General features: G+C 35.8%; 1 protein-coding gene across 1 annotated transcript in view; it reads right to left on the minus strand.

Annotated features, from left to right (window-relative positions):
* Positions 1-26,188, minus strand: part of VWA8 (von Willebrand factor A domain containing 8) — a 365,564-nt gene that overhangs the window by 258,483 nt on the left and 80,893 nt on the right. Inside the window, exons 10-12 of the mRNA XM_058684129.1 lie at positions 17,764-17,895; positions 15,777-15,911; positions 15,607-15,684 (exon numbers count right to left, since the gene is read on the minus strand). Coding sequence (XP_058540112.1) covers positions 15,607-15,684; positions 15,777-15,911; positions 17,764-17,895 — 345 coding nt within the window. The remainder of the gene's footprint in view (positions 1-15,606; positions 15,685-15,776; positions 15,912-17,763; positions 17,896-26,188) is intronic.

The following is a 26,188-nucleotide window of genomic DNA, read 5'->3' on the forward strand; positions in this document are numbered from 1 at the left end:
TCCATTGTGTATATAAACCACAATTTCTTTATCCATTCATCAGATGATGGACATTTAGGCTCTTTCCATAATTTGGCTATCGTTGAGAGTGCTGCTATAAACATTGGGGTACAAGTGCCCCTATGCATCAGTACTCCTGTATCCCTTGGGTAAATTCCTAGCAGTGCTATTTCTGGGTCATAGGGTAGGTCAGCAAAAGCTATTTTAAGAAAGAAGAGCAAAGTTAGAAATATCACAATTCCAGGTTTTAGGACATACTACAAAGCTGTAGTAATCAAAACCGTGTGGTACTGGCACAAAAACAACACACAGATCCGTGTAACAGAATAAGAGCTCAGAAATAAACCACATCTATAGGTTTAATTAATCTATGACAAAGGAGGCAAGAATACACAGTAGGGAAAAGTCTCTTCAATAAATGTGGACAATTACATGCAAAGAATGAAACTGGACCATTTTCTTATACTGTACACAAAAATAAACTCAAAATGGATTAAAGACCTAAATGTGAGACCTGAAATCATTAAAATTCTAGAAGAGAAACAAGCAATAATTTCTCTAACACCGGCCCTAGCAACATTGTTCCTAGATATGTCTCCTAAGGCAAGAAAAACAAAAGCAAAAATAAACTATTGGGATTAGATCAAAATAAAAAGCTTTTTTTTTTTTTAAATTAAGTCTTTTAATGTTTATTTTTGAGAGAGAGAAAGAGAGAGACAGAGAGAAACAGAGAGTGAATGGGGAAGGGGCAGAGAGGGAGGGAGACCCATAATTTGAAGCAGGCTCCAGGCTCTGAGCTGTCAGCACAGAGCCTGACACGAGGTCTGAACCCATGAACCGTGAGATCATGACCTGAGCCACAGTCCAACGCTTAACAGACTGAGCCACCCAGACACCCCAAGATAAAAAGCTTTTGCATAGCAAAGGAGACAATCAAAAAAATGCAATGAATGGTTAAAGATATTTGCAAACGATATATCTGATAAAGGGTTAATAACCAAAACACATAAAGAACTGATATAATTCCACACCAAAAAACCCTCAAATAATCTGAGTAAAAAATGGGCAGAGGACCCAAACAGATATTTTTTCAAGAAGACATACAGATGGCAGACACATGAAAAGATACTCAACATCACTCATCAGGGAAATGCAAATCAAAACCACAAGGAGATGTCACCTTATAACTGTCAGAAGGGCTAAAATAAAAAAGACGAGAAGTAACGAGCATTGGTGAGGATATGAAGAATAAGAAACCCTCATGCACTATTGGCAGAAATGTGGGAAATTGGTACAGCCACTGTAGGAAACAGTAGAGAGGTGCCTCAAAAAATTAAAAATAGAAATACCATACAATCCAATAATTCCACTACTGGGTATTTACCCACAGAAAATGAAAACACCAATTCAAAAAGATACATGTGGGGCACCTGAGTGGCTCAGTCAATTGAGCATCCAACTCTTCATTTTGACTCAGGGCATGATCTCATGGCTTGTGAGTTTGAGTCCTGTGTTGGGCTCTGTGCTGGCAGCACGGCTTCTTGAGATCCTCTCTCTCCCTCTCTCTCTGCCCCTCCCCTGCTTGCACTCTCTCTCTCTAAATAACGTTATTTTAAAAAGATCTATGCACCCCTACATTTACTGTGGTATTTACAATTGCCAATAATTTACAGTTGCCAAGAAATCGAAGCAAACTGTATCCATCAGTAAAGAGATGTATGGATAAAGAAGATGTGGTGTGCATGCACACACACATACACGCTCACAATAGACTATTACACAGCCATAAAGAAGGGTGAGATTTTTGCCACCTGCTATTACATGAATGGAGCTAGGTGGTATTATGCTAAGTGAAATAAGTCAGACTGATAAAGATAAATACCTTATAATCTCATTCATATGTCAAACAAAACAAACCTGCAAAATGCAGAATTAGACCTATGTATACAGAGAACAAACTGATGCTTGTCAGGCGGGTAGGGAGGATAGGCAAAATGCATGAATGAGAGTAGGAAATACAGGCTTCCAGTTATGGAAAGTATAAGTGACAAGAATAAAAGGCATAGCACAGGGAATATAGCCAATGATATTGTACTAGCGTTGTACGGTGATAGAGGTTGCTACACGTTGTGTTGAACACCGCATAACACATAGAGAAGTTGAGTTACTATGTTGTACACCTGAAACTAATATAACATTGTGTGTCAATTATACTCAAATAAAAAAAAAAAGAAAAAGAAAAAAAAAAGATTACCTCAAGACCCTAGTCAAAATTACTGTAAAGTAAATTTAAAACCAAAGTACTGGCTAACACAGAGGGCCAAGTATAACAATGTGTTCTTACCAATAGTACCGGATTTTATTACACAGTGTCCTTAAATCTGGAGCCATTCCACAGAGAATCCCCAAATTTGAGATTCCTTCCCTCTTCAAGTTTACGGATCTCATGTTTTTGGATCACCAATGATGGTAAATGAAATACCTTTCAGACTAAAGTTCCTTATTTGGTAGGATTCCTTGGTCACTTGTTTTCTTCCTTGGGCTAATGGATTTGGTTTTATTGTAATGTTTATTTTCATGCACATGCCCAAAGGCCTCCTTAGTGCGTTTTTAGAAATCTAATAAATACCTCATGATAACTAAATTTGTTAAGATAACACAAAAGATTTTGTCCATTATTTAAGAAGTACATGGTTTCAATTAAAAAAAGGAGTCCAGTGCAGAGTTTTAAAAAATTATAAAAGATCTGAATATCAAATTTGGATACTTAAAAAAATATATATAAAATCTATTGTCTTTTAAGTGGAAAATTTGTGTAACAAAAGCAGTTCTTCAGGATGAACCTTTATAATTGCCCAGTTAAACATTAAGGCACACTTTGCCTTTTTGCAGTATACAAGTTTAAAAGATTATGAGTTAAGCCAGCAAATATCCAGCCTTTTCAACACATTAACTTTGTGCTGCATCCTGTCATCTACACAGTCCAAGCAGTTCTAGTTGCGAGCTTAAGGTAAAACACTGTAAGCGTCACTGCCCTCAACTTTTGACTCTGTCTCTGTCAAAATGAGAGCCTAAGGTACATTTTATAAGGTTTCAGTTATAAAAATAACACACTCTTGAGATGGACTTCTGTCAGTTGAAGACAACCATTAATTTTTTGAAATTCCTCCATTCCATTATGTTGTTTTTAAAAAGCTGGCAAGTGGAAAAACAGACCAATACTGAAAACCGAACTGATGTGACAAGAATCCTAGCATGCTAAAGCAAATGAGGCTAATGTGAAAGAAAGCATTCCAAATAAAACCAGATGGTCGTGCAGGGCCTCAGCCCAGTTCCCTGTTATCTCAGAGTGAGCCTCATTGTCTGCTGCTTATTGTTTTTAAAGATGTACAATCTAGCAGGCAAAAAAAAAAAAAAAAAATGGCTTGAAAATTAATAAGCTAGAAACCATTGTACAAGCTTTGGCTAATTTGAGGTATAAACTCTGGCACTTAACCTTTCTCATCCTTAATTTTGAAAGTCAGGAAATTCCACTTCACTGGCATATTTTAGAGTAACTAGTCAGTTAACTTTTGGTAAATAACTTTGACCACTTCAAAGAGGCTGCAAAAAGAGATTATTAAATTATCACACAACTTTATCTTGGAAAAACATTGGAAATACATAGAAAATTATAACTCTAGAACCAAAATGAGTTTGTCTCAGAATAGAGTCCCCTGCTTTATCCTATAAGGATTTATTCTCAGAAATCAGAAGTCGATCTAAATAATCTCCCTTTTTCTATATTACAGAATGCAATAAATAGAGAAGCTCTGAAATGTTTTTATGAGAATGAGAACAATGTCTGAAGAATCACACCTATCCCTGACATGCATAAAAATAAAAGTCATTCTACTTAAAATATTTTTAGATTTCCCAAGCCTCAAAGATGGTGCCTATTTAACTGAGTATCTTCTTCATGCCAAACACTGTGCTGTGGTCTAGCCCACCGGTTCTCAGTTCTGCTGGGCTCAATACCCCTATTTTATAAACAATACTTTGTAACATTTGCTTTATAAGCCTGAAAAAACCATAGGTAATACAATGTACTTACACACCTAATTTCAAATAAAAACATTGGATAATGCCTAAACTTCAGTATGGAGAAAGTAACTTGTTATAAAGTAGTACATAACTTCAACAGATATATGGGCACAACTACACCAAAACACATAATGATGAAGTCAGATGTCTATAGCTACAGATATAGAACCACTATGGATATGAAAACAGTATAGGCTGATGCAGGTGTGCTATATTTGTAACTCAAATACCATGAATGGCAATGCTTTCAGTGACGTGATCTTCTAAAATGGTCAGTGTGGTAGGCAGAATAATGCCCCCAAACAAAGATGTCCAGGAGCCTGTGAATACATTACTTTGCATGACAAAAGGAATTTTGCAGATTTGACTACATTAAGGACCTTGAGAAGGGGAGATTATCTTGGATTACCCATGTGGGCCCAATTTTATAACATGAGTTATAAAGCTGCAGGACCTTTCCCAGCTGTGGTCAGAGAGAGGGCAGCATGATCACTCAGTGCTCCCTTGCTGGTTCTGAAACATAAGGGCTCTGGGCAAGGACTGGAGAGAGTTCAATCTAGAAGCTGAAAAAGGAAAGGCACAGGCGAATTCCTCCATAACCTGGGTATAAGGAAAGACTTTCTAACCATGACTCAAAATCTAGACATAATAAGACAAAATATTAATAAATTTAACTACAGAACAATCTTTTTTTAAATTTTATGGGGCACAAAATAATTTATTCATACATACAACCAAAGGACAACTGACAAACTGAGAGAAAATACGTGCGGCATATATCAGAGACAAAAGCAAAATGGCTAATACATCATAAACTCAAAAACTGATGAGAAAAAAGGCCAAAAACTCAACAGGAAAGCAGACAAAAAAAGTGAATAGATAATTCAGTAAGAAAAGACATGATATAATGATATAATGACCCTTCAAAATAGAAAAAATTTTCAATTCTCTCGCAATATAAGAAATGCAAATTAAAACTACTCTTTAGATACCATTTCTAAGTATCAAATTGGAAAACATTAAAAAGCTTGGTAGCCCTGTCTGTTGACATTGTTGATGGGAATGCAAAATAATATAATCTTTATAGAAGAAAATTTGGCAATTTCTAACAAAACTACATATGCATTTACCTAGTAACCTCACAGTCCCACTTCTAGGAATTAATCCTGAAGATATACTTCTAACAATATAAAAACACGTACGCACAAGGTTATTCATTGCAACTTCGTGTGTAATTATAAAATGTTGGGGATAAAACTAATATTTAGGAGACTGGTTAGATAAACTCTGGTATGTCCATATGAGGGCATTAATAATAGGCAAATACAAATGAAGTATGAGGACGATCACTATGAAAAGGAAAGAGCAACTTCCCTCAGTTTACAATTTGTTACAAAATTCATAGAGGACACGGAATTTGCAAGCTTCACTTTTTCATCCCGACATCTACTATGTGCCCATTAAGGGAACAGAGAGTTAAACAGCACATTATACCTGCCTCCAAGGAGTTTACAAAGGATGGGAGAGACAAACAGCTAAATTCCATCAATTCCAAAATACATTTTACATCTCTGAAATCAGGATGCACCTTCAGTGGACAGAATCTTACAACTGCTGGCCAGCTAATTATTCTCTGACCATGTCTGAACCTGGCTTTGTATATCTCTCTGTAGCAAAAAGGGATAACTATAACCCATTTATGGTTTAGTCAACAAATTAAAGACCACTTGGGAAAAGGAATCGCAGCTATTGCCTTAAAACATTTCTGTCAACACCTTCTGTTAAAATCAAGAAAGTACCAGTATTGAAACCTAAATGGCTATCAGTAGCTTGGAAGAATATCCTGGAAATGTCTATTGTTGACAAAGCACACAGGGTGCAGACAATAGTATGTGAAATGACATGAACATCTACAGCTGAACCAAAAAAAGTCATACTCTGAAGGTAAAGAAGTTTTAGAAATGCTTCAACCATTCATCCCAGTTGTATTTTCTTTTTTCTGCATGCACAAGAGATAGATAATCTAAATTAAATCTGAAAGAGTTCTTTCATTAAGAATAAAATAAAACTGCTAACTGATAGTCTTTATGTCATAACTTAATTTGCTGCACTACTTTCTTATTGGAACACAAAATAATGGCATGTCTTATAATTGGTGGCACATTGGACTTAATGAAATACAGTCATTATCACAGGACAGAGCCATAAGTGCTATCCAAAAGGACATTTAAGGGCCAGTGAAACAAAGGAGTACACATAAATCAAACTGGGGACTTAACAGAAAACACAGAGATGGTAGCAGTGGAGCTAAGGCTTTTTTTTTCTTTTTTTTTTTTTTTTTTAATGTTTGTTTTTGAGAGAGAGAGAGAGTGAGAGAGAGAGAGAAAACGAGCAAGCAGGGGAGGGGCAAAGAAAGAGGGAGACACAGAATCCAAAGCAGGCTCTAAGCTCTGAGCTGTCAGCACCGTGCCTGGCCTGGCGCAGGGCTCAAATTCACAAACCATGAGGTCATGACCTGAGTCGAAGTTGGACCCTTAACCGACTAAGCCACCCAGGCACCCCAGGAGCTAAGTTTTGAAGAGCAAGCCAACTGGTCCTCAGGAGAAGGAGGTTCATAGAGCATGAATGGTGCAAGAAAGCATGGCTGCCTAACACATCAAGTCATGCTGAGGAGACCACAAATCATTCTTTATGACTGGAGTTCAAAGGTGAATGTTAGCTGTATGGGTTGAAGCCTCAAACCTGGCTAAGAGAGGCCTGGGGGGGCACCAAACAAAAAAAAGCACTGTGCTAAGCAACAGAATTTGAATATTATCTTACAAACTACACAAAGCGATTCAAAGGCTAAAAGCAGGGGGAAAATAGAAAAAACAAAATTCAGAGCTGGAAGGATGGATTGGGAAAAACCCAGGCTGGAAACAGGTGGAAAGCCTAGGAGGCTTGATAAGTGAGGTGAAAAGGGCTGAGCACCAGAAGTAAAGCTACTGTAGCAGGAACATAGAGAAGTACTCACATAAACACCAATAAAAATGTGTTAAGGTTCTCAGCAATTAAAAAGAACAAACTACTGATACACACAACAATGTGGATGAATCTCAAATGCATTATGTAAGTGAAAGAAACCAGACTCAAAAGGCTATTTAAATCCATTTATACACCATTCAGGAAAAGGCAAAATAGGGATAGAAAACAGATCAGTGGTTGCCAGGTGGCAGGGAGGGGGTGACTACAAAGAGGCACAAGGGAATTTTCTGAGCTGATGGAAATGTCCTATTACCTCAGTTGGGGTAGTCGTTATACAACCGAATGTATCTGTCAAAATGGACTGAATTTTACTACACGTGAATCATACCTCAATAAAAGAAAGAAAGAAAGAAAGAAAGAAAGAAAGAAAGAAAGAAAGAAAGAAAGAAAGAAAGAAAGAAAGAAAGAAAAAAGAAAAAACAGGCACCTGGGTGGCTCAGTTGGTTGAGTGTCAGACTCCTGATTTAGGCTCAGCTCATGATCTCAGGGTTCATGGGATCGAGCTCCACATTGGGCTCACTGATGTTAAGGGCCTGCTTGGGATTCTCTTTCTCCTTCTCTCTCTGTCCCTCCCCAGCTTGCACACATTTGTGCAAGCGCTCTCGCTCGCACTCTCTCTCTCTCTCTCTCTCTCTCAAAATAAACACAAAAAAAATGTGATAAGGTGGATCACAGCCACACTCATTCATTCACATATTGCCAATGTCTGCTATTCCACTACAATAGTAGAATCATATTGTTTCAACAAGGTCCACATGGTCCACAAAGACCAAAATATTTATGATCCAGCCCTTTAAAAAAAGTTTATCAACCCTGTTATAGAGTATTGTCAGCCATTTGTATGGTTCTCACTCAAAACAAAACAAAACAAAACTTAATTGTCCATAAAACGAAAAGGAAGACAATAACAGAATGTGCATAAATACTCTATTCAAACTAACTGGAGGAAAGAAATTAGTTGTTTTCTTTCTTTCTTTTTTTTAAATTTATTTATTTTTAAGTTTATTCATTTTTGAGAGAGACAGAGCATGAGCACGAGCAGGGGAGGGGCAGAGAGAGAGAAGGAGACACAGAATCCAAAGCAGGCTCTAGGCTCTGTGCTAACAGCTCAGATGCGGGGCTCGAACTCATGAACCGTGAGATTACGACCTGAGACCAAGTTGGACGCTTAACCAACTGAGCCGCCCAGGCGCCCAAGAAATGAGTTGTTTTCGAAATAGATCCTGAATTAAATCTCCCAAAAGGAAAGAGTATATATTCAGTTCTAAATAATAGCCACAGATTTCTTTTTATAAATGTTCACAAAATCCTCATGTTATAATCCCCGCATCTTCCAATTCAACCTATTGTTTAAATTATATATTTGTTGGGTATTTTTTCCTATTTTTTTTTTTAATTTTTTTTTTTTAACATTTATTTATTTTTGAGACAGAGAGAGACAGAGCATGAACGGGGGAGGGGCAGAGAGAAAGGGAGACACAGAATCGGAAGCAGGCCCCAGGCTCTGAGCCATCAGCCCAGAGCCCGACTCGGGGCTCGAACTCACGGACCGCGAGATCGTGACCTGAGCTGAAGTCGGAGGCTTAACCAACTGAGCCACCCAGGTGCCCCTCCTATTTTTTTCTTTTTAAGTTTATTTATTTTTGAGAGAGAGACAACGAGAGTGAGTAGGGGAGGGGCAGAGAGAGAGGGAGACAGAATCCCAGGACAGAAGCTGCCCTGTCAGGACACAGCCCGATGCAGGGCTCGATTTCATAAACTGTGAGATCATGATCTGAGCTGAAGTCAAGAGTTGGACACTTAACTGACTGAGCCACCCAGGAGCCCCAATATCTTTTCTTGTTGAAGTGACATGACACTGGCTTTTATTTAAGTAATTACTACACTCTATAAAACTGCTTCTTTATATAACTTCTACATGAAACAACTAGCTTTCCCATGTATTTGAAGTGTGAAGCGTGCATCCAAATAATTAGAGATGATATCACTTCTCATTTTAAGCTGCAAAATATGGATAACAAAGCTTGTGGCATTTTTACATAAAAATCAAGCACAGGCACTATGTGAAAAATTTAAAAATGTGGTAAGGAAAAAAATTATGCCAGATGCCTACAAATGATTTTGATATATATGAGTTGCACTCATTTCATTATTAATATTTAAAATGAAGAAATGTAATAGTGTTAGTATGCATAGGCAATAATCACAATGATGATTTTAAAATTAGTTGAGTATAAACTTGAATAACCTTTTCCAATAATGGTGATACATTACAGAGAGTTATCTATACTCTCTTGGTTCTAATAAAGTATATTTGTGAAGCAACTTGGAATAAGGTTGTAGTTTGTGGCTTTACAATTTAATTTGCAAAATTCCCTATGTGTGCAATTGTCACATGCTTAGTAGTACCCTGATGAAATTTACTGAGGTAACTATTCCATACAATTATACAATGCATAATATTTATAATCTTATAATTATAAATAACATTATGCACTATAACTTATCTATGAAATTACGACAAAGAACATTATGGTTATTGGTCCTCCTAGCATGACTCTGATATTATAGGCAAGAAACATGAAATCATATTTAATAAAAATGTCCCTTCAAATTAGAAGGGACGTTTTATTCTGCTAACTTTAAAAATTTTATAATTGCATTGGGGCGCCTGGGTGGCTCAGTCGGTTAAGCGTCCGACTTCGGCTCAGGTCATGATCTTATGGTTTGTGGGTTCGGGCCTGGTGTTGGGCTCTGTGCTGACAGCTCAGATCCTGGAGCCTGCTTCGGATACTGTGTCTTGCTGTCTCTCTGCCCCTCCCCTGCTCATCCTCTGTCTCTCTCTGTCTCAAAAATAAAAAAAAAAACATTAAAAAAAAGTAAAATTTTATAATTGCACTAAATTTTAAACTTTGATGAACTACAATAAATTTTAAAGCACATTCTACACAAAGGAGGTAGGAGACAAGACAACCTCATTATCAAGGAGAAACTGAAAAACACATGAGACAGGAGCCTTGGTGAGCCTGGGACTTGAAAAGGATTGCTCAAGTCAACAATTTTGATGATGATGACATACATTGTTCTTTGAAAATAACTTTTATAATGTAAGAAATTTAAAGGAGCTGAGGTAAGTAAATTCTTAGAGTGTAGCAAACTACTTAAATTCTTAGCTTTATGAAGGTTAGTCTATGTGGGGAAAGAAAAAAATATAAAGACAGGAAGGATCACAGATTGTAGCAAAATAAGAAATCAAGAAAACAAGATGAGTTACGCAGAATCATGCAGAAAGTCAGCCTCCAAGGTTGAACATTAACCATTTAAATAAATACAGCTATCTTACAATCTTGATGAGAGAAAAGTACAAAGTCAAGGCAAAGACAAGAAGCAAGTAAATAAATCCAAGACACACAGCAATGAAAACAAAGGAGAGAGAATGAAAGAAATAAAGATACTTCTGTATCTGGATGAACAGGAAGAAGTAGAAATTGTAGATTAAAGATAGAGAAGAGAATTTGGTTTGAGTTTAGCTCTAGGAAGAAACACTTAACTGAAAAATCAAAATGATTCTAAGACTTCAATCTGTTTTAGATAGTGATTATTTTCATTACAGGTCCCATGAACTTATTTGTGCTTAAATTTCTTATTGGAGCTGACTTGGCTTTTATACAAATAGTGCTTTAACAAAAGAAAGATATCTCAGATCTGATGCTGTTTATGATGATGTGGAAAGAAATCTGGAAACATGCCCTTATCTGGTTGTGAAGGAAAAGAATAATAACTTGGATTTCTTTGACACTACGAAATCACTGGCTTCAACACTAAAAAAAGAATAACCAGTTAAAAGAATCTGACCTAACACTTGAGCCAAGTGATTTAAGATTTTTATAACCTATTATAAAACTTACTTTATGTACTGCCACAAATCTGTGTTAAGGCTCTGTTTTTCTTTTTCTTCATATGAAATCCAGTTCTAAAAATAGTCAAGTCTAAAAATAAAGCAAAACCCACAGATTAAGTGTAGCTTTATACATGTACAAATAACAGGGAAATCTCCACATCTTCTAGGAAAACAGATGTTGGGTTACTTATTCCCACTAAATTCTCTATGCTGGGTCAAACTTCCAGAATTTTTTCCATATTTTTCATTAATATGGACTGTATTATTATAAAACCCAAACCTGTCTTGAATTCTATTAAATTAGTTCCTCTGTCCCAGAGAGCTCAATGAGCTCTACTAATAAATATGAAAGTATGAACAAAGAGTCTTATATTTGATCTCAGGGGCTTGGTTTCTATCATGAAAACCAACTGATTAACAGTTTAAAAAATCTGCAGATGTTAATACAGTACCTATTGATTCTTTGATCCAGTTCATGCAGACAGACAGAAACAAACTCACCTACATTTTTACACTTCTCTATCCCTTTCTGAAGTCTATGCTTTCAAAAATCACTTTTCTATTTTCCTATAAAGACTAATATTCCTATAAAGACTAGATATTCCTATAAAGACTAATGAGCAGAAAAGCAAAATTGGAAAAGGAGTTTCAGAATATGTGGTTTATTTGCTTATCTCTGTGCCAGTTTTCCCAATCCTCAATGGTAGCATCTTCCTACCTTTGTTTATCCATAAATCAACAAACTTAACAACAGAGTAAAAAAACCACATTAAAATAGTATTTTTGTTAATTTGCTGTCATTCTCCAATAATATATAAGAAGTCTGTTCTCAGCCTCTTAAACTAATGCTTTCAAATGTACAGATAACATTCTCAATGGCAGGATACTTTGGGTACTTTTCCAGTGGAGCTGAGATCTGATGATGGATACATACATACTCTCTTGTTTGGTTCTTCTTTTAATGAAGGGCAGAATGAGGTGACCATAATTTTCACACAGCTCAAACATATAATTTTAGGATGATTTACCACTACCAAATCACCATAAAGTGACTACAAAAACCTGAAACCGTATTGTGTGGAAAAATTGATGAGGCATAAATTAGTTCCAGCTTTCATTAGAATGAGTGTTTTTATTTTAACATGAAGAAAATAATCATGTGTATAATTCTAGAAATAATACTATTAACAAATTAAGTTAGAGTCACAAAGAAAAGAAATATTGTCCTCAAAAGTTCTTCTCCATATGATTCGAAGTAGTGGCACTTGGGAAATACACTGTGCTTGTATTTATCCTTAACCTATAGATAGAATATAAGATATTTATAGTACAATTTAACTTATTTTACAAATATATCGATGATTTGGGTGTTCCCCCCCCCTCCCAATTACTTGGTAGAAAAGTATTTTCATTGGAAATTAAAAAGTTGATAATTAACAGGTTGGTGAGATGATAAAATATCATCCTCAGATCACTTCTAACAAGCTAACGGAAGGATATAGACAGATGAAGTAGCATACTGAGTTAACCATCTGCCTTCTGATCTCTGACAAAGACACCAAGAGGACTGATTCATAAGAGGGGAGGGTGTTCTTCATGGCATCTGCCATAAATTAAGTTTAAGATATACTCTCTCTCAATTTCCTTAATTGTCTTTAAAAAGCCAGTAGACCTAGAATCAAATCATAAAAACTCATTTCAAAATATATTTTCAGTGAGTTCCAAGACTTGCCACCTTCTATAGAGTGTAGAAATTCATTCTTTTCCCTACACGTGTATATCTAAAGACCAAGGATATCACTACTAGTTTAATCACTTCACCTGAATTTTTCTTAGTGATTTCATAAATCATATGCTTCTTCACAGATTTTATGTAAACTCTGGCCAATTTAACCAATAGACACAAAGTACCTTAAAGCAGCATTGAAAGGAATCTTCTCAACAGAATCATTTAAAGTATGAGCTGTTAACATTTTCTATAATCCAAAGTCATAATAAGTAACTAGTTTAAACATCATTTTTCAAAAATAAAAACATTTTAACATAAGTATATTTAGTGTCAGTAATAATAACAAAGTTAACTAAAAAATAAACTAAAAAGGCAAACTACAATCTAAAATGTAAGTAAATAAGATCACATCTACTCCCCAAACTGTTCAAAAATAAAAATGGAAACTCTGCCGTAAGTAAAAAGATACTATAATCAAAGACTAACATATAGAATAGATAAATTACGCAGTATGAAAATGTCTTAGGAGTGATCATTACAAACAAATACACGAGAGAAAAATTTACTGTGTAAAAACACAAGCTGTAAGTTTGATTTTTAATCATACCATATACAACATGGACATTCACAAAAACAATCTATTCAAAAATACTTAGGAATAAATTTAACCAAGAAGATAAAAGACTTGTACACTGAAAACTATAAAAGAAATTATTGCTGAAAGAAATTATTGAAGACAAATATATGAGAAGACATTCATGTTCACAGATTGAAAGACTTAAATATTAAGATGACAATATTACCCAAAGTGATCTATATATTCTGTGAAATTCCTATAAAAATCTCAATAGCATTTTTTTTTCATAAATAGAAAAACCTATCCTAAGATTCATATAGAAACCCAAGGGATGCTGAATATCCAAAACAACCCTGGAAAAGAAAACAAAGTTGGAGGTCTCACACTTCCTTATTTCAAAACTTACTATAAAGCTATAGAAATCCAAACAGTGTGAGAATGACATAAGGACAGACAGAGCAATGAAATAGAAGAGAGAGCTCAGAATAAACCCTCACATATATAGTGAATTGGTTTTTGACAAGGACGCTAAGACCATCCTATGAGGAAAAGACTGTCTTTTCAACAAATGGTGCTGGGAAAACTGGCTATCCACATGTAAATGATTTAAAGTTGGACCCTTACTTTTCACTGTATACAAAGATTAATTCAAAACAGATCAAAGACCTAAATGTGAGATCTAAAACTATTAACACTCTTAGAATAAAACAGAGAAAGTTCACGATATTGGACCTAGCAATGATTTACTGTATATAACACCAAAAGCATAGGCAACAATAACAAAGAGATAAATTAGACTTCGTCAAAATTTAAAACTTTTGTGCATCAACAGATAGTATAAAGAGAGTGAAAAGACAACCTACAGAAAGGGGAAAAAAACATGTGTAAATCATAACAGAAAATGGGTTAATATCCAGAATATATGAAGAACTCCTACAACTAAACAACAAAAAGACAACCCAATTGAAACACAAGCAAGGAACTTGAATAGGCTTTTCTCCAAATAAGACATACAAATGGTCAATAAGTACATGAGAAGATGCTCAATTTCATTAGTCATTAGGGAAATGCAGATCAAAACTACAATGAGTTACGACTTCACACACTGCTGGTGGGAATGTAAATTGGTGTCACTGCTACAGAAAGCAGTATAGCAGTTCCTCAAAAAAGTTAAACATAGAAATACAATATGGTTCAGTAACATCACTTCTAGGTATATATATAATAAGAGTTGAAAGTAGGGACTCAAACAGATACTTATATACCAATGTTTATAGGCACATTATTCACAAAAATCAAAAGCTAGAAACAACCGTGTGTTCACCAATATTTGGATAAACAAAAGCCAGTATATCCATACAACAGAATATTATTGAGCCATAAAAAGAAATGAAATTCTGATATATGCTATAACATGAATGAACCTTGAAAACATCATGCCAGGTAAAATAGAGACAAAATGACAAAAAAGTGCTTGGTTCTACTTAAATGATGTACCTAGAATAGGCAAATTCATAGGGACAGAAAGTACCATAGAGGTTACCAGAGTCTGGGGTGGGGGATGGGAAGTTATCATTTAATGAATATAGAGTTTCTATCTGGAATACAAAATGTTCTAAAAATAAGTCAGACAAAGAAAGACAAATACCATATGAACTCATTTATATGTGGAATCTAAAAAACAAAACAAACAAAAAGCCAAGACAGACCTATAAATACAGAGAGCAAACTGGTGGTTGCCAGAGGGGAGGAGGGAGGACGATGGACAAAATGGGTCAAAGGGAACAAGAGATGCAGGAAGGAAACAAAAAAGTTCTGGAAATAGATAGTAGTGATGGCTACACAACATTGTGAATATACTTAAAGCCAGTGAGTTGTACACTTAGAAACAGTTAAAATGGCAAATTTCATGTTGTGTGTATTTTTCCACAATAAGAAAATACTCTATTCAGTGAATACCTAATTATCTCCCATTGCTGCTAAAACCCATTTTATTTCGATTTCCAAATTACTACTAAATGCAGTCTGTGTATGTGCGCACATGCAGGTAAATTGAATCTCTCTTGAAAAACAGACACAGGTGCTGATATGGTGTGCACATTCAACACTCTAAAATGCACTTTCAAAAGTTGCAAGTAATTACAATTGTACTCCAATTTGATTTTTATTTCAGTTATTTATGTAGACCAAAATTAACAGGTCATACATAACTCAAGGAAGAATATCCATAACTTCTACTGATGGTCTAAATATATATGTTTATAGTCCAAGTACTAAAAATGAACATCATACCTGATAGAGCATGATGGGTTCTATGTTGTATCCTAAGTTATCTGCAAAGTTCTTAGCAATGACCGTTTTTCCACAACCCTACAAATGGAAACACAATCATTCAAGGGAGAAGTCAAAACAACCAAAAGTTGGGAAACAGAAATCCACAGTGAGACTGCTGCTATTCTTACTTTTCCTCCAATTAAACATATGTCCTTAACCATGTGTGACTGCATCATCTCAGCCAGTAGTTGTTTATGGCTTAAAGTCTGTACAAAACGCTCTGATGCACAAGGTTGACTTATTGGCCTGGTCCCAGCTGGCACCTATAATTAAAGAGAAGTAAATATAATATGCATATGTGTTTCTCAAAACATTAGTAAATGAAAGAACATAACTGCCATTTAGAAGCCCCTAATAATCCCTTGCTCAATTCAATTCTGTACTGTTTTTGATATTTCAATAGAGCAGCAACTATTTTCTTATTCACAGATCTGATTATCATTATCATCAACCCTCCAAATCAATCATCCCTCTAAAATTAAAGCCCTGTGCTGTCAGACATTTTCATAATAATCATGTCATTTGGGGGTTATTTATAACTTATAATAACAATGTCACTACTTGAGAATGAAGTTTTTTGTCCAAATTCCAGTGCTAAGTACAGAATTTCAAGTCAGTCTACTGGGACTCTCCAAAGTCACCAATGATGTCCTGATTTCTAAAATCCATGTCCACAAATCCTTTTCCACTCTTAGTTTACAACTCGGAAGCATCTGGTCTTAAAATCTCTCCTCTCATCCTTCACACCTGCTTCTTTTATTTTCTATCTCCTCCTCATTTGTCTCCTGGGGACTCCACTAGGAGATTTCCATGTTCTGCAGAGGACTCGGGGCCCATCATAACAGGAACCCTACAGAATTATAAGTTTGGAAGTGACAAGATTAGATTTGCATTTAAGAAAGATCATCATAGTGGTAACATAGAAGGCTGACCGGAGGGACTGGAGGCAATGAAAGCAAACAATGAAAGCTTGCTCCCATTTCATGCCTTTGGACGTGTCTGAAGTGTGCTGAAGTGTCCTATCACCTTTCCACTCCTGAGCTACTGGAAAACTACTATGTCATACTTGAAGACAGCTCACTCTATATCCCCACAGCCATTCCAATGCAGTCCTTACTTATCTGCCTCTATTTAGACCATCAGCTTAATGAGGTCATTCATCTGAAGTAGACAGAAGAGTGTAGTGGAAAGTGATCCTGTCTAGAAGTCTTATCTATGACATTTCTTAGCTAGCAACCATGAATGAACTGATTATCCTCTTTACATCTGTTTTCCAATCTATAAAATGCAGATCATAAAACTTGCCTCCAGGATTATTGGAGGATTTAATGGCATAATGTATTTATGGTATTATATATTTGTCAAGAGACAAATATAGTGACTAATACACAGTAGACACTAATAATTTTTAATACAGAGCCTGGCTCAGAGTAGACATTAATCAATGTTCAGCTTGGTAAATGAATAAATGCAGCAACACTAATTAATAAGTATTAATAATATCACATTAGAGCACATAAAAAGTCTATATAATTAAAGTGCGCTGTGGCACATAAGAAGGCAAGCCTTCTTCTTCCCCACATTCACTTACAATTCATTTAAGTCTGTGTTTTTCAAGCTGTGTTTCCTTGTGATAGTTTCCCATCCCCTCTAGGGGTTCTCAGGGCTCTCAAAGGGTTGGAAGAAAGGGAGGCAGAGCAAGCATATAGAGCTCTGTGACCAAATATCCTTCCCTTTTCTAAAACCTCTCCAACCAGAACAGCTCCTCTTTTAACTGTTGCATGTAGTTACGAAAGATTTTATTTGAAAAGAGTGTTCCACAGCCGCTCAAATATGTTTGAAAACACTATTTCTTATCAAGGACTCAGAATACAAAATACTTTATTTGGTACTTCATTTGATTTTCCCAGAGATCAACTTTAGTTTTTTATGAGAAACTACGCTTATGTTTCTCCTGAACTTTTCCAGTTTACAAACATACATGACTGTGGATACATGGATAAATACAGATACAGATATACAGATGTGACACTATTGAGCCAAAGAAGATTTAAAAGGGGATCATAAACGGGCAGAACAAAGCACATCTAAGAAAGTATAAACTTTATCCATTACCTGAATGGTCACTTCTTTTTCTGCAATCCGGACAGTCACAGAAGCTTGGGGGGAATGGCTTTCAGTCAGCCTCTCCACTCTCACAACCTCTTTAGGAAGCACAGAGCTTCCTGAATCTTGGAGCTCAAAGCGCTGCAAAATTACAAGAAAATCATGTAATTTACTTTTTATTTTAGTATTAATTTTTTTTAATGTTTATTTATTTTTGAGACAGAGAGAGACAGAGCACGAACAGAGGGGTAGAGAGAGAGAGAGACACAGAATCCGAAGCAGGTTCCAGGCCCTTAGCTGTCAGCACAGAGCCCAACGCAGGGCGTGAACCCACGAGCATGAGATCATGACCTGAGCCCTAAGTTGGACGCTCAACCGACTGAGCCACCCAGGTGCCCCTTTACTTTTTATTTTCGTATTAATGTTGGATACCTGGAAGATTCATCTTAATTAGAACTGAAACTCTATATTAAAAAGTAGAGGTAAAAAATTAATGAGAATTTTTCCTATTTTTACAAAAGTCATTCTACTTAAGCCAATTACTAAAGGTGATATGCAAATCGCTCCTAAGATTTACTCAATGACAAGTAACGAAGTCACTTAATTCCTGAACTGCTAGAAGTTCACAGCCTCCATTTCTTGTTGATCAAAAGTTCCAGTTTCCAGGAAAGGATGATGAGACTCTCGACAGCATGTTAAAGTTAAATAAAACTTACTTTGGTTGATTTCTTAAATCAACTGATGTTGATGTTGCCTGAAATTCATGAAACCAAACTTCCTGGACACCATTCTGCTGTTGGCTTGTGTGATTAGCCTAACTGATTACAATATATGACAACAATCACAGATATTTCCACAGTATCTGGCACAGTGCCTTCTATGGTGTAGGTTCTCAGTACTTGTCAAACTGAGTATAAAGACTAAGACCATTGATTCTTTCTCCATAGAGAACAATTATCAATGTTCTAACACTTGTTTACACACCTCATACCAGCTGGTTATATAAAAATGCACACAAAGAACACAAACAAGTATATGGAAAATGAGAATACTAATAGAAAATTAATTAAATCCTATGCCCTAGATTAGCAGCATGTTCAATATGAAAAGCTTAATTCATTTTCAGTATAAACAGGCAGAAACTAACCCCTCAAAATCCTACCACAGTTTTAGAACATTATCACTATTGTGAAAGAGTTGAACCTCAATGCAAGGGCAGATCGCTGCTTATTCAACAGAATGCCACAACTCCAGAAAATAGATTTGGGGGAAGAAAATCATTTTCAACCTCAATGTTCTAAGCATAGGAACCCAATTCAAGTCTTTTTGGTGTCCTAAGTACTTAAGACACTCACTTACTCCATTCCTCAAACCTAAGAAAACCTGTCTCTTTGTGCTATCACTTAAAAATATGTTTTATGTTTTATGCATTTTATACATGCAAAGTCCCATAGTATTACATAATTTGGTAGGAGCTGCTTCTATGTTGTAGACTAATAGCAATATTGACACTTTAATTTCATGCAAAAAAAAATGCTACACTGTATTTTAAGGGAAGTTCAACAGGAAAGGAGTAAGGCCTTAGAATTAAATTAAGTTCTTTAGAATTTAGAATCTAGAGTCGTTAAATTCTAAGAAAACAAATGTATTAGCTTAAAGGTATGCTTTTAACTCCAGCTATAATAACGTCAGTCTAACCTGATACAGGATTGACTGCAGAGCAATTATATTCCAGAAATGAATACTAATGCCTCAAACCTCTTGCTATAACTGGTTATGTCATTTTAAATAATTCAAGCTAAAATATATCAATAGAATCAACCTAGTAGGCTAGAAGACCCTATGAATACCCTAAGTAAAAGAACTCAAGTTGCAAGATGAATTACCATCTGCTGGCATGGGAAGTTTAAAGAACTGTTAACCAAAAAGGTAAATGAGAAACAAAATACATATATAATTCTCATAGACCATATGTTAGCAAGAAGTAGAAAATCAAAGTTTATTTGCCTCACCATTTTACATTAATGAGTAGTTCCTGTTGATTCTTGAATTTCAATTAAACAAACAATACTAATGTTTTTTTTTTAATATACTTTCTTTGGGATTGCATTATTTGAACTGTGAAATATAATGTAATAAAAGAAAATGTTAATTACGTGTTGGCCTGCAAGGCCTCCATATTCACCCTCACTATTCTCAGTCCTGTCCCTCTAAGCTATTCATTTTCCTCATACCTTTTTCTAGGCTCTGAAGAACTAAGAAAGAAAGTCTCCGTACCATACTTCCTAACTACCAAAAAAGTAGGCAGCCCACAGTCTCTGCTGGGCTCTCTTTCCAGTGCCAATCAGCAACCAATGCCAACAAACATCACTCTCCTTAGGGGTCCTCTGAACCAATGCATTCCTATCTCAGCTGGTCATCTAGCTGCCTCCTCCACCCACAACAGGAGCCTTCATGCACGTACTCCTCCATTTGCTTGAAAATAAACCCCATTAGGATAATATCATAATGTATCTATTTGGCTCACTCCAAATCTCCAGAATCTAGAATCATACATGGGGCACAGTCGGCGGTCAACAGAGGTTTGTTAAATGAACACACAAAATTCTTTCCCCCTAGTCCTCAAAATCCTCTATATTTTCATCAATCCTCACTTCTTTTCCCAGTGTCTCAGTAGAAAGGACTTCTGCTTTAATTATGAGTGAGTGGAAAGCCACTGGAAGTCTGCTTTCTCCATCTCGGTTAATGATAATTCCATCACCTCAGCTGCAGGGTGGAAAAATATGGTCTTCCATCATTCCAAACCAAGGCAGAATGGCGCTCTGGAAATGTCCTTTCCTGCCTCTCTCAGGCCGTATCCATAAATATTCTCCATGTATTCCACAGATTTCATCCCCTCTTCCTATGAAGATGTTTGTCTTCCCATTTCTTTAAAAAAATTTTTTTTCAACGTTTTTTATTTATTTTGGGACAGAGAGACAGAGCATGAACGGGGGAGGGGCAGAGAGAGAGGGAGACACAGAATCGGAAACAGGCTCCAGGCTCCGAGCCATCAGCCCAGAGCCTGACGCGGGGCTCGAACTCACGGACCGCGAGATCGTGACCTGGCTGAAGTCGGACGCTTAACCGACTGCGCCACCAAGGCGCCCCTGTCTTCCCATTTCAAGAAACAAATAAAGTCATTTCTTGATTCTACATAATCCTTGAGTGAACACTATCTTTTCGCTTCTCACCATCACACTTATTTTACAAGTAGTATATAATCACTGTTTCTGCTTTCTCATCTCTGATTTACCAGTCAGCTGACTGATTTTTGGCTTACATTCCCCCCACTCCACTAACATTTTGTTCCCGTTAAGTTCACCAATAATACCCTACTCACCAAATTAACTAAATAAATAAATTCGTTTTCCTCCTATTTTACTGTTCCCTTCTTCTCAGTCTTTTCTGCAGGTTCTTCTTCAATTACCTGACCAGTGCCCATCAGGGTACTTCAGGAGTGGATCTTTTATATCTTTGCTTGGTGTTCACTTTTTAAGTAATCTCATCCAGTTTCAGACTACGAACCATTTGCAGGCTCTGACTACTCTTTCTCTAATTTGAAGGTTCTCTGTGTGCTGTCCAATCCTTAAATGTTGGTTCTTGCAGGGTTTAGTCTTCAGACAATACTTCTCACCATATACACTCCTCTTCAGTTCTTTCATTTACGTGATCAATTCAACTAACACCCATATATTTATTACTAGCTCCCAAGTGTTTATCTCTAATATCAAAATAGCTCCAGATCCACATCCATGTTTTCAAGTGTACTAGACAGACCCAACTGGTCCTACCTAAGAAGAACAGAGAGCCAAGACATGCTACTAGGAGACCAAATGTACTTGTCACTATCCTGTAACAAAAGCGTACCATTCTCAAAGTAGAGCAGATTCAGAGTGAGAGTATTTTCTTTAAGACATCCTTAACTAAAAGCTAGAAGTGATTTATGACTACAGAAACATGTTTTTAGAGTACCAAGATCATACGACAAGTACCATCTTAGGAATGAAAGACATTTTAACCGTTTTTATTTTGTTTTGGGAAACAAAGGTGTTCTGAATTTTAGCTTACTGCATTTTTCAGTGAGTAATAACTTTTCCTTAAAATAGTCTAATTAAGGGATTAGACTAAAATTCAAACAGATATCTAATTCATACGCAAATATCTATGAATTTCTATGACAATGTAGGTCAGAAGTTATTGCTTTTAATTAAAAATTTTTGTTTATGTTTACTTATGTATTTGGGAGAGAAGAGAGAGAGGGAGAGAGAGAAAGTACAGGAGCACAGGAGGGGCAGAGAGAGAGAGAAGGAGAGAGAGAAAGAATACCAAGTAGGGTCCACGCTGCCAGTGCAGCGCTTGAGGCGAGACTCAAACTCACAAACAGTGAGATCATGACCTGAGCTGAAATCAAGAGTCAGATGCTTAACTCACTGAGCCACCCAGGGACCTGAGAGGTTGATTATTTCTCAAGGAAAAGTTATTATACATATATACGTATCTTCCTGGTTTGCAATTACAATAGATATTGCTATTCCCTCATTCAATATTTTTTCCCATTCAACAATATTGCCTTCAATTTCACCTCTCTTAATTCAAAATCATTTGAGGATATATAAAATTTTGTCCATCTGTGAACATTAGCTTGAGAAAATAGAGACACTTAGAATAACAAATGAACCACATGGACTGTCCTAGAACAGATTACAAAAAAAATTATACCAATCACTAGACTGTCACCATTTTTAAAGAGAACAATTTAACACTCTAATCTGGTTGTATATATCACAATGATCTTACAAAAAGAAAGTTTTTCTTTAGGTTCAGATGAATGAATTTAAGGTCCCCACCCACCCTTATTTCTCTACTGGGGAGTTAGAAAAAGAAGTTAACTATTCCTTAACTAGCTCTTCACACACTTAAGAAAAGATAACCACTTTTTCTAATCTTATCTAAGTAATACCATTCCCTTTTCAATTTTTTAGACTCTGAAATTTAAATTATTTCCTGTCTGTAATACAGTCCTTCAATCATTTTTCTATGTTCCCCTGTATCATAAAGGGCAAAATAAAGGCCAAACAAAACACTGCAATACTAGCTACTTTCTTTAAAAAACTCAATTCCTTAAAGGTATTCTATAACTTTAACTCATTTGTACTAGTTGTTTTGTTTTGCTTTTTTAATTCCAGTACAGTTAACATACAATGTTATATTAGTTTCAGGTGTACAATACAATGATTCAACAATTCTACACATTATTCAGTGTGCCCTTAATCCCCTTCACCTATTTCACCCATCTCCCTCTGGTAATCATCAGTTTGTGCCATATAGTTAAGAGTATGTTTTTTGGTTAGTCTTTTTTTTTTTCCTTTGTTCATTTGTTTTGTTTCTTAAATTCCACATATGAGTGAAATCATATGGTATATGTCTTTCTCTGACTTATTTCCCTTAGCATTACACTCCCTAACTTCATCCACGTTGCTGCAAATGGCAAGATTTCATTCTTATTTATGGCTGAATAATATTCCATTGTGTATACATAACTACACCAGTTTGCATTCCCACCAACACTGCACAAGTGTTCCTTTTTCTCTACATCCTCATTAACACTTGTTGTTTCTTGTATTTGATTTTAGCCATGTTCATAGGTCTGAGGTGATATCTCATTGTGGTTTTGATTTGCATATCTCTGATGATGAATGATGCTGCATTTCTTTTCATACTTCCGTCGACCATGTGTGTATGTCTTCTTTGCAGAAATACCTATTCATGTCTTCTGCTCATTTTTTAATTCATTATTTGTGTTTTTGGTTTTGAGTTGTGTAAGTTCTTTATATATCTTGGATACTCTTTATTGAATATGCATTTTGTAAATATCTTCTACCATTAAGTAACTTGTCTTTTAGTTTTCTTCTTGATTATTTCCTTTGCTGTGCAGAAACGTTTTATTTTGATGTGTTCCCAATAGTTTATTTTTGCTTTTGTTTCCCTTGCCTCAGGAAATATATCAGAAAAATGTTGTCATGGCTGATGTCAGAGAAATTACTGCCTATGATCTCTAAGATTTTTATGGTTCAGATCTCACATTTAGGTCCTTAATCTACTCTGAGTTTATTTTGGTATATGATATAAGAAAGTGATCCAGTTTCATACTTTTGCATGTACAAGCTGTCCAGTTTTCCCAACACCATTTGTTGAAGAGACTGTCTTTTCCCCATTGCATATTCTTGCCTCCTTTGTCAAATATGAGTTGATCATATAATTGTGGGTTTATTTCTGGGCTATTTTATTCTATTGATCTATGTGTTTATTTCTATGCCAGTAGCATACTGTTTTGATTACTATGGCCTTGTAGTATATCTTGAAATCTGGGATTGTGATCCCAGTTTTGTTCTTTTTCAAGACTGCTTTGGCTATTTGTGGTTCCATACAAATTTTAGGATTGTTTGTTCTAGTTCTGTGAAAAATACTGTTTATATTTTGATAGAAATTGCATTAAATCTATAGATTGCTTGAGTAGTATGACATTTCAACAATATTTGGTCTCCTAATCCATGAACATGGAATGTTTTCCATTTGTTTGTGTCATCTTCAATTTCTTTCATCAATGTTTTATAGTTTTCGGAGTACAGGTCTTTTGCCTCCTTGGTTAAGTTTATTCCTAGGTATTTTATGATTTGGGGTGCAATTATAAATGGGACTGTTTTTTTAATTTCTATTTCTGCTCTTAAGTCTTAAAGACATGCAAAGGATTTCTGTATATTGATTTTGTATCCTGTGAGTTTACTGAATTCATTTATTAGTTCTAGTAGTTTTTTGGTGGGGTCGTTAGGGTGTTCTTTATATGTCATTTGCAAATAGTGAAAGTCTTACTTCTTCCTTACCAATTCTTGTCTGATTGCTGTGGTTAGGATTTCCAGTACTATGTTGAATAAAAGTGGCAAGAGTGGACATCGTTGTTGTATTCCTGATCTTAGAAGAAAAGCTCTCAGTTTTTCACCACTTAATATGATTGTTAGCTGTGGGTTTTTCAGATATGGCCTTTAATACGTTCAGGTATGTTCCCTCTAAGCCTATTTTGTTGAGGGTTTTTCTCATGAATGGAAGTTGCACTTTGTCAAATGCTTTTCCTGTATCTATTGAAATGATCATATGTTTTTTATCCTTTCTCTTGTTGATGTGAGGTATCATGTTGACTGATTTGTAAATATTGAACCATCTTGCATCCCAGGAATAAATCCCACTTGATCGTGGTGAATAATTTTTTTTAATGTATTATTGGGGGCTCTCTGTGCTTCCTGGATCTGAATTTCTATTTCCTTCCACAGATTCAAGAAGTTTTCAGCTATTATTTCTTCAAATAAATTTTGACCCTTTGCTTTCTTTCCTTCTTTCTTTCTTTCATCCTTTCTTTCATTTTCATTTTTCTTTTCTTTTCTTTCTTTCTTTCTTTCTTTCTTTCTTTCTTTCTTTCTTTCTTTCTTTCTTTTCTTCCCTTTCTTCCTTTTCTTTTTTCTTTCTTTCTTTCTTTCTTTCTTTCTTTCTTTCTTTCTTTCTTTCTTTCTTTCTTTCTTTCCTTCCTTCCTTCCTTCCTTCCTTCCTTCCTTCTTTCTTATGTTGCAAATGTTATTATGCTTGATGGTGTTGCTGATTTCCCTAAGTCTATTTTCATTTCTATTATGCTTTTCTCTTTCTCCTGTTCAGTGTTATTGTCTTCCAGTACTCTGTCCTCCAGGTCACTGATCATTCTTCTTCTCTAATCTACTATTTATTCTACCTACTGTATTTTTAATTTCAGTTATTGAGTTCTTCATCTGATTGTTTTTTGTTTGTTTTCTATCTCTTTGGTAAGGGTCTCACTGATGTTGTCCACTCTTTTCTCAAGTCCAGTGACCATCTTTATGAACATTACTTTAAATTCTCTATCAGGCATATTACTTATTTTCATTTTGTTTACCTTTCTTGCTGTGATTTTGTCCTGTTTGTTCATTTGGGACATATTCCTCTGTCTACTCATTTTGTCTAACTCTTTGTGTCTGTTTTCATGTGTCAGGAAACTCAGCTACATCTCCTACTCTTGAAAGTAGTGGCCTTATGAAGAAGATCTATAGTGCTCTGCAGTGCAATGTCCCCTATTTACCAAGACCTGGCACTTCAGGTGTCTCCTATGTGTGTTGTGTGCACCCTACTGTTTTGGCTGAGCCACTTTTGCCTTCAATCCAGTCATTTGCAATGTGTCTTTTTGCCTTGTGGGCAGGGTTGGATCCCTGTGTTGTTAGTGAGCCAGCCTGAGGCTGCCTTGGGCTTGATTTGAGTCAGACCAGGGATTTGCCAGAGATACAGTGGCACCAAACTGCAGAGTGCTTTCCCTGTGTTGTCCCTTGAGAAGCTTTTG

This window comes from Neofelis nebulosa, chromosome 1 (assembly GCF_028018385.1).
Source record: "Neofelis nebulosa isolate mNeoNeb1 chromosome 1, mNeoNeb1.pri, whole genome shotgun sequence".
NCBI lineage: Eukaryota > Metazoa > Chordata > Mammalia > Carnivora > Felidae > Neofelis > Neofelis nebulosa.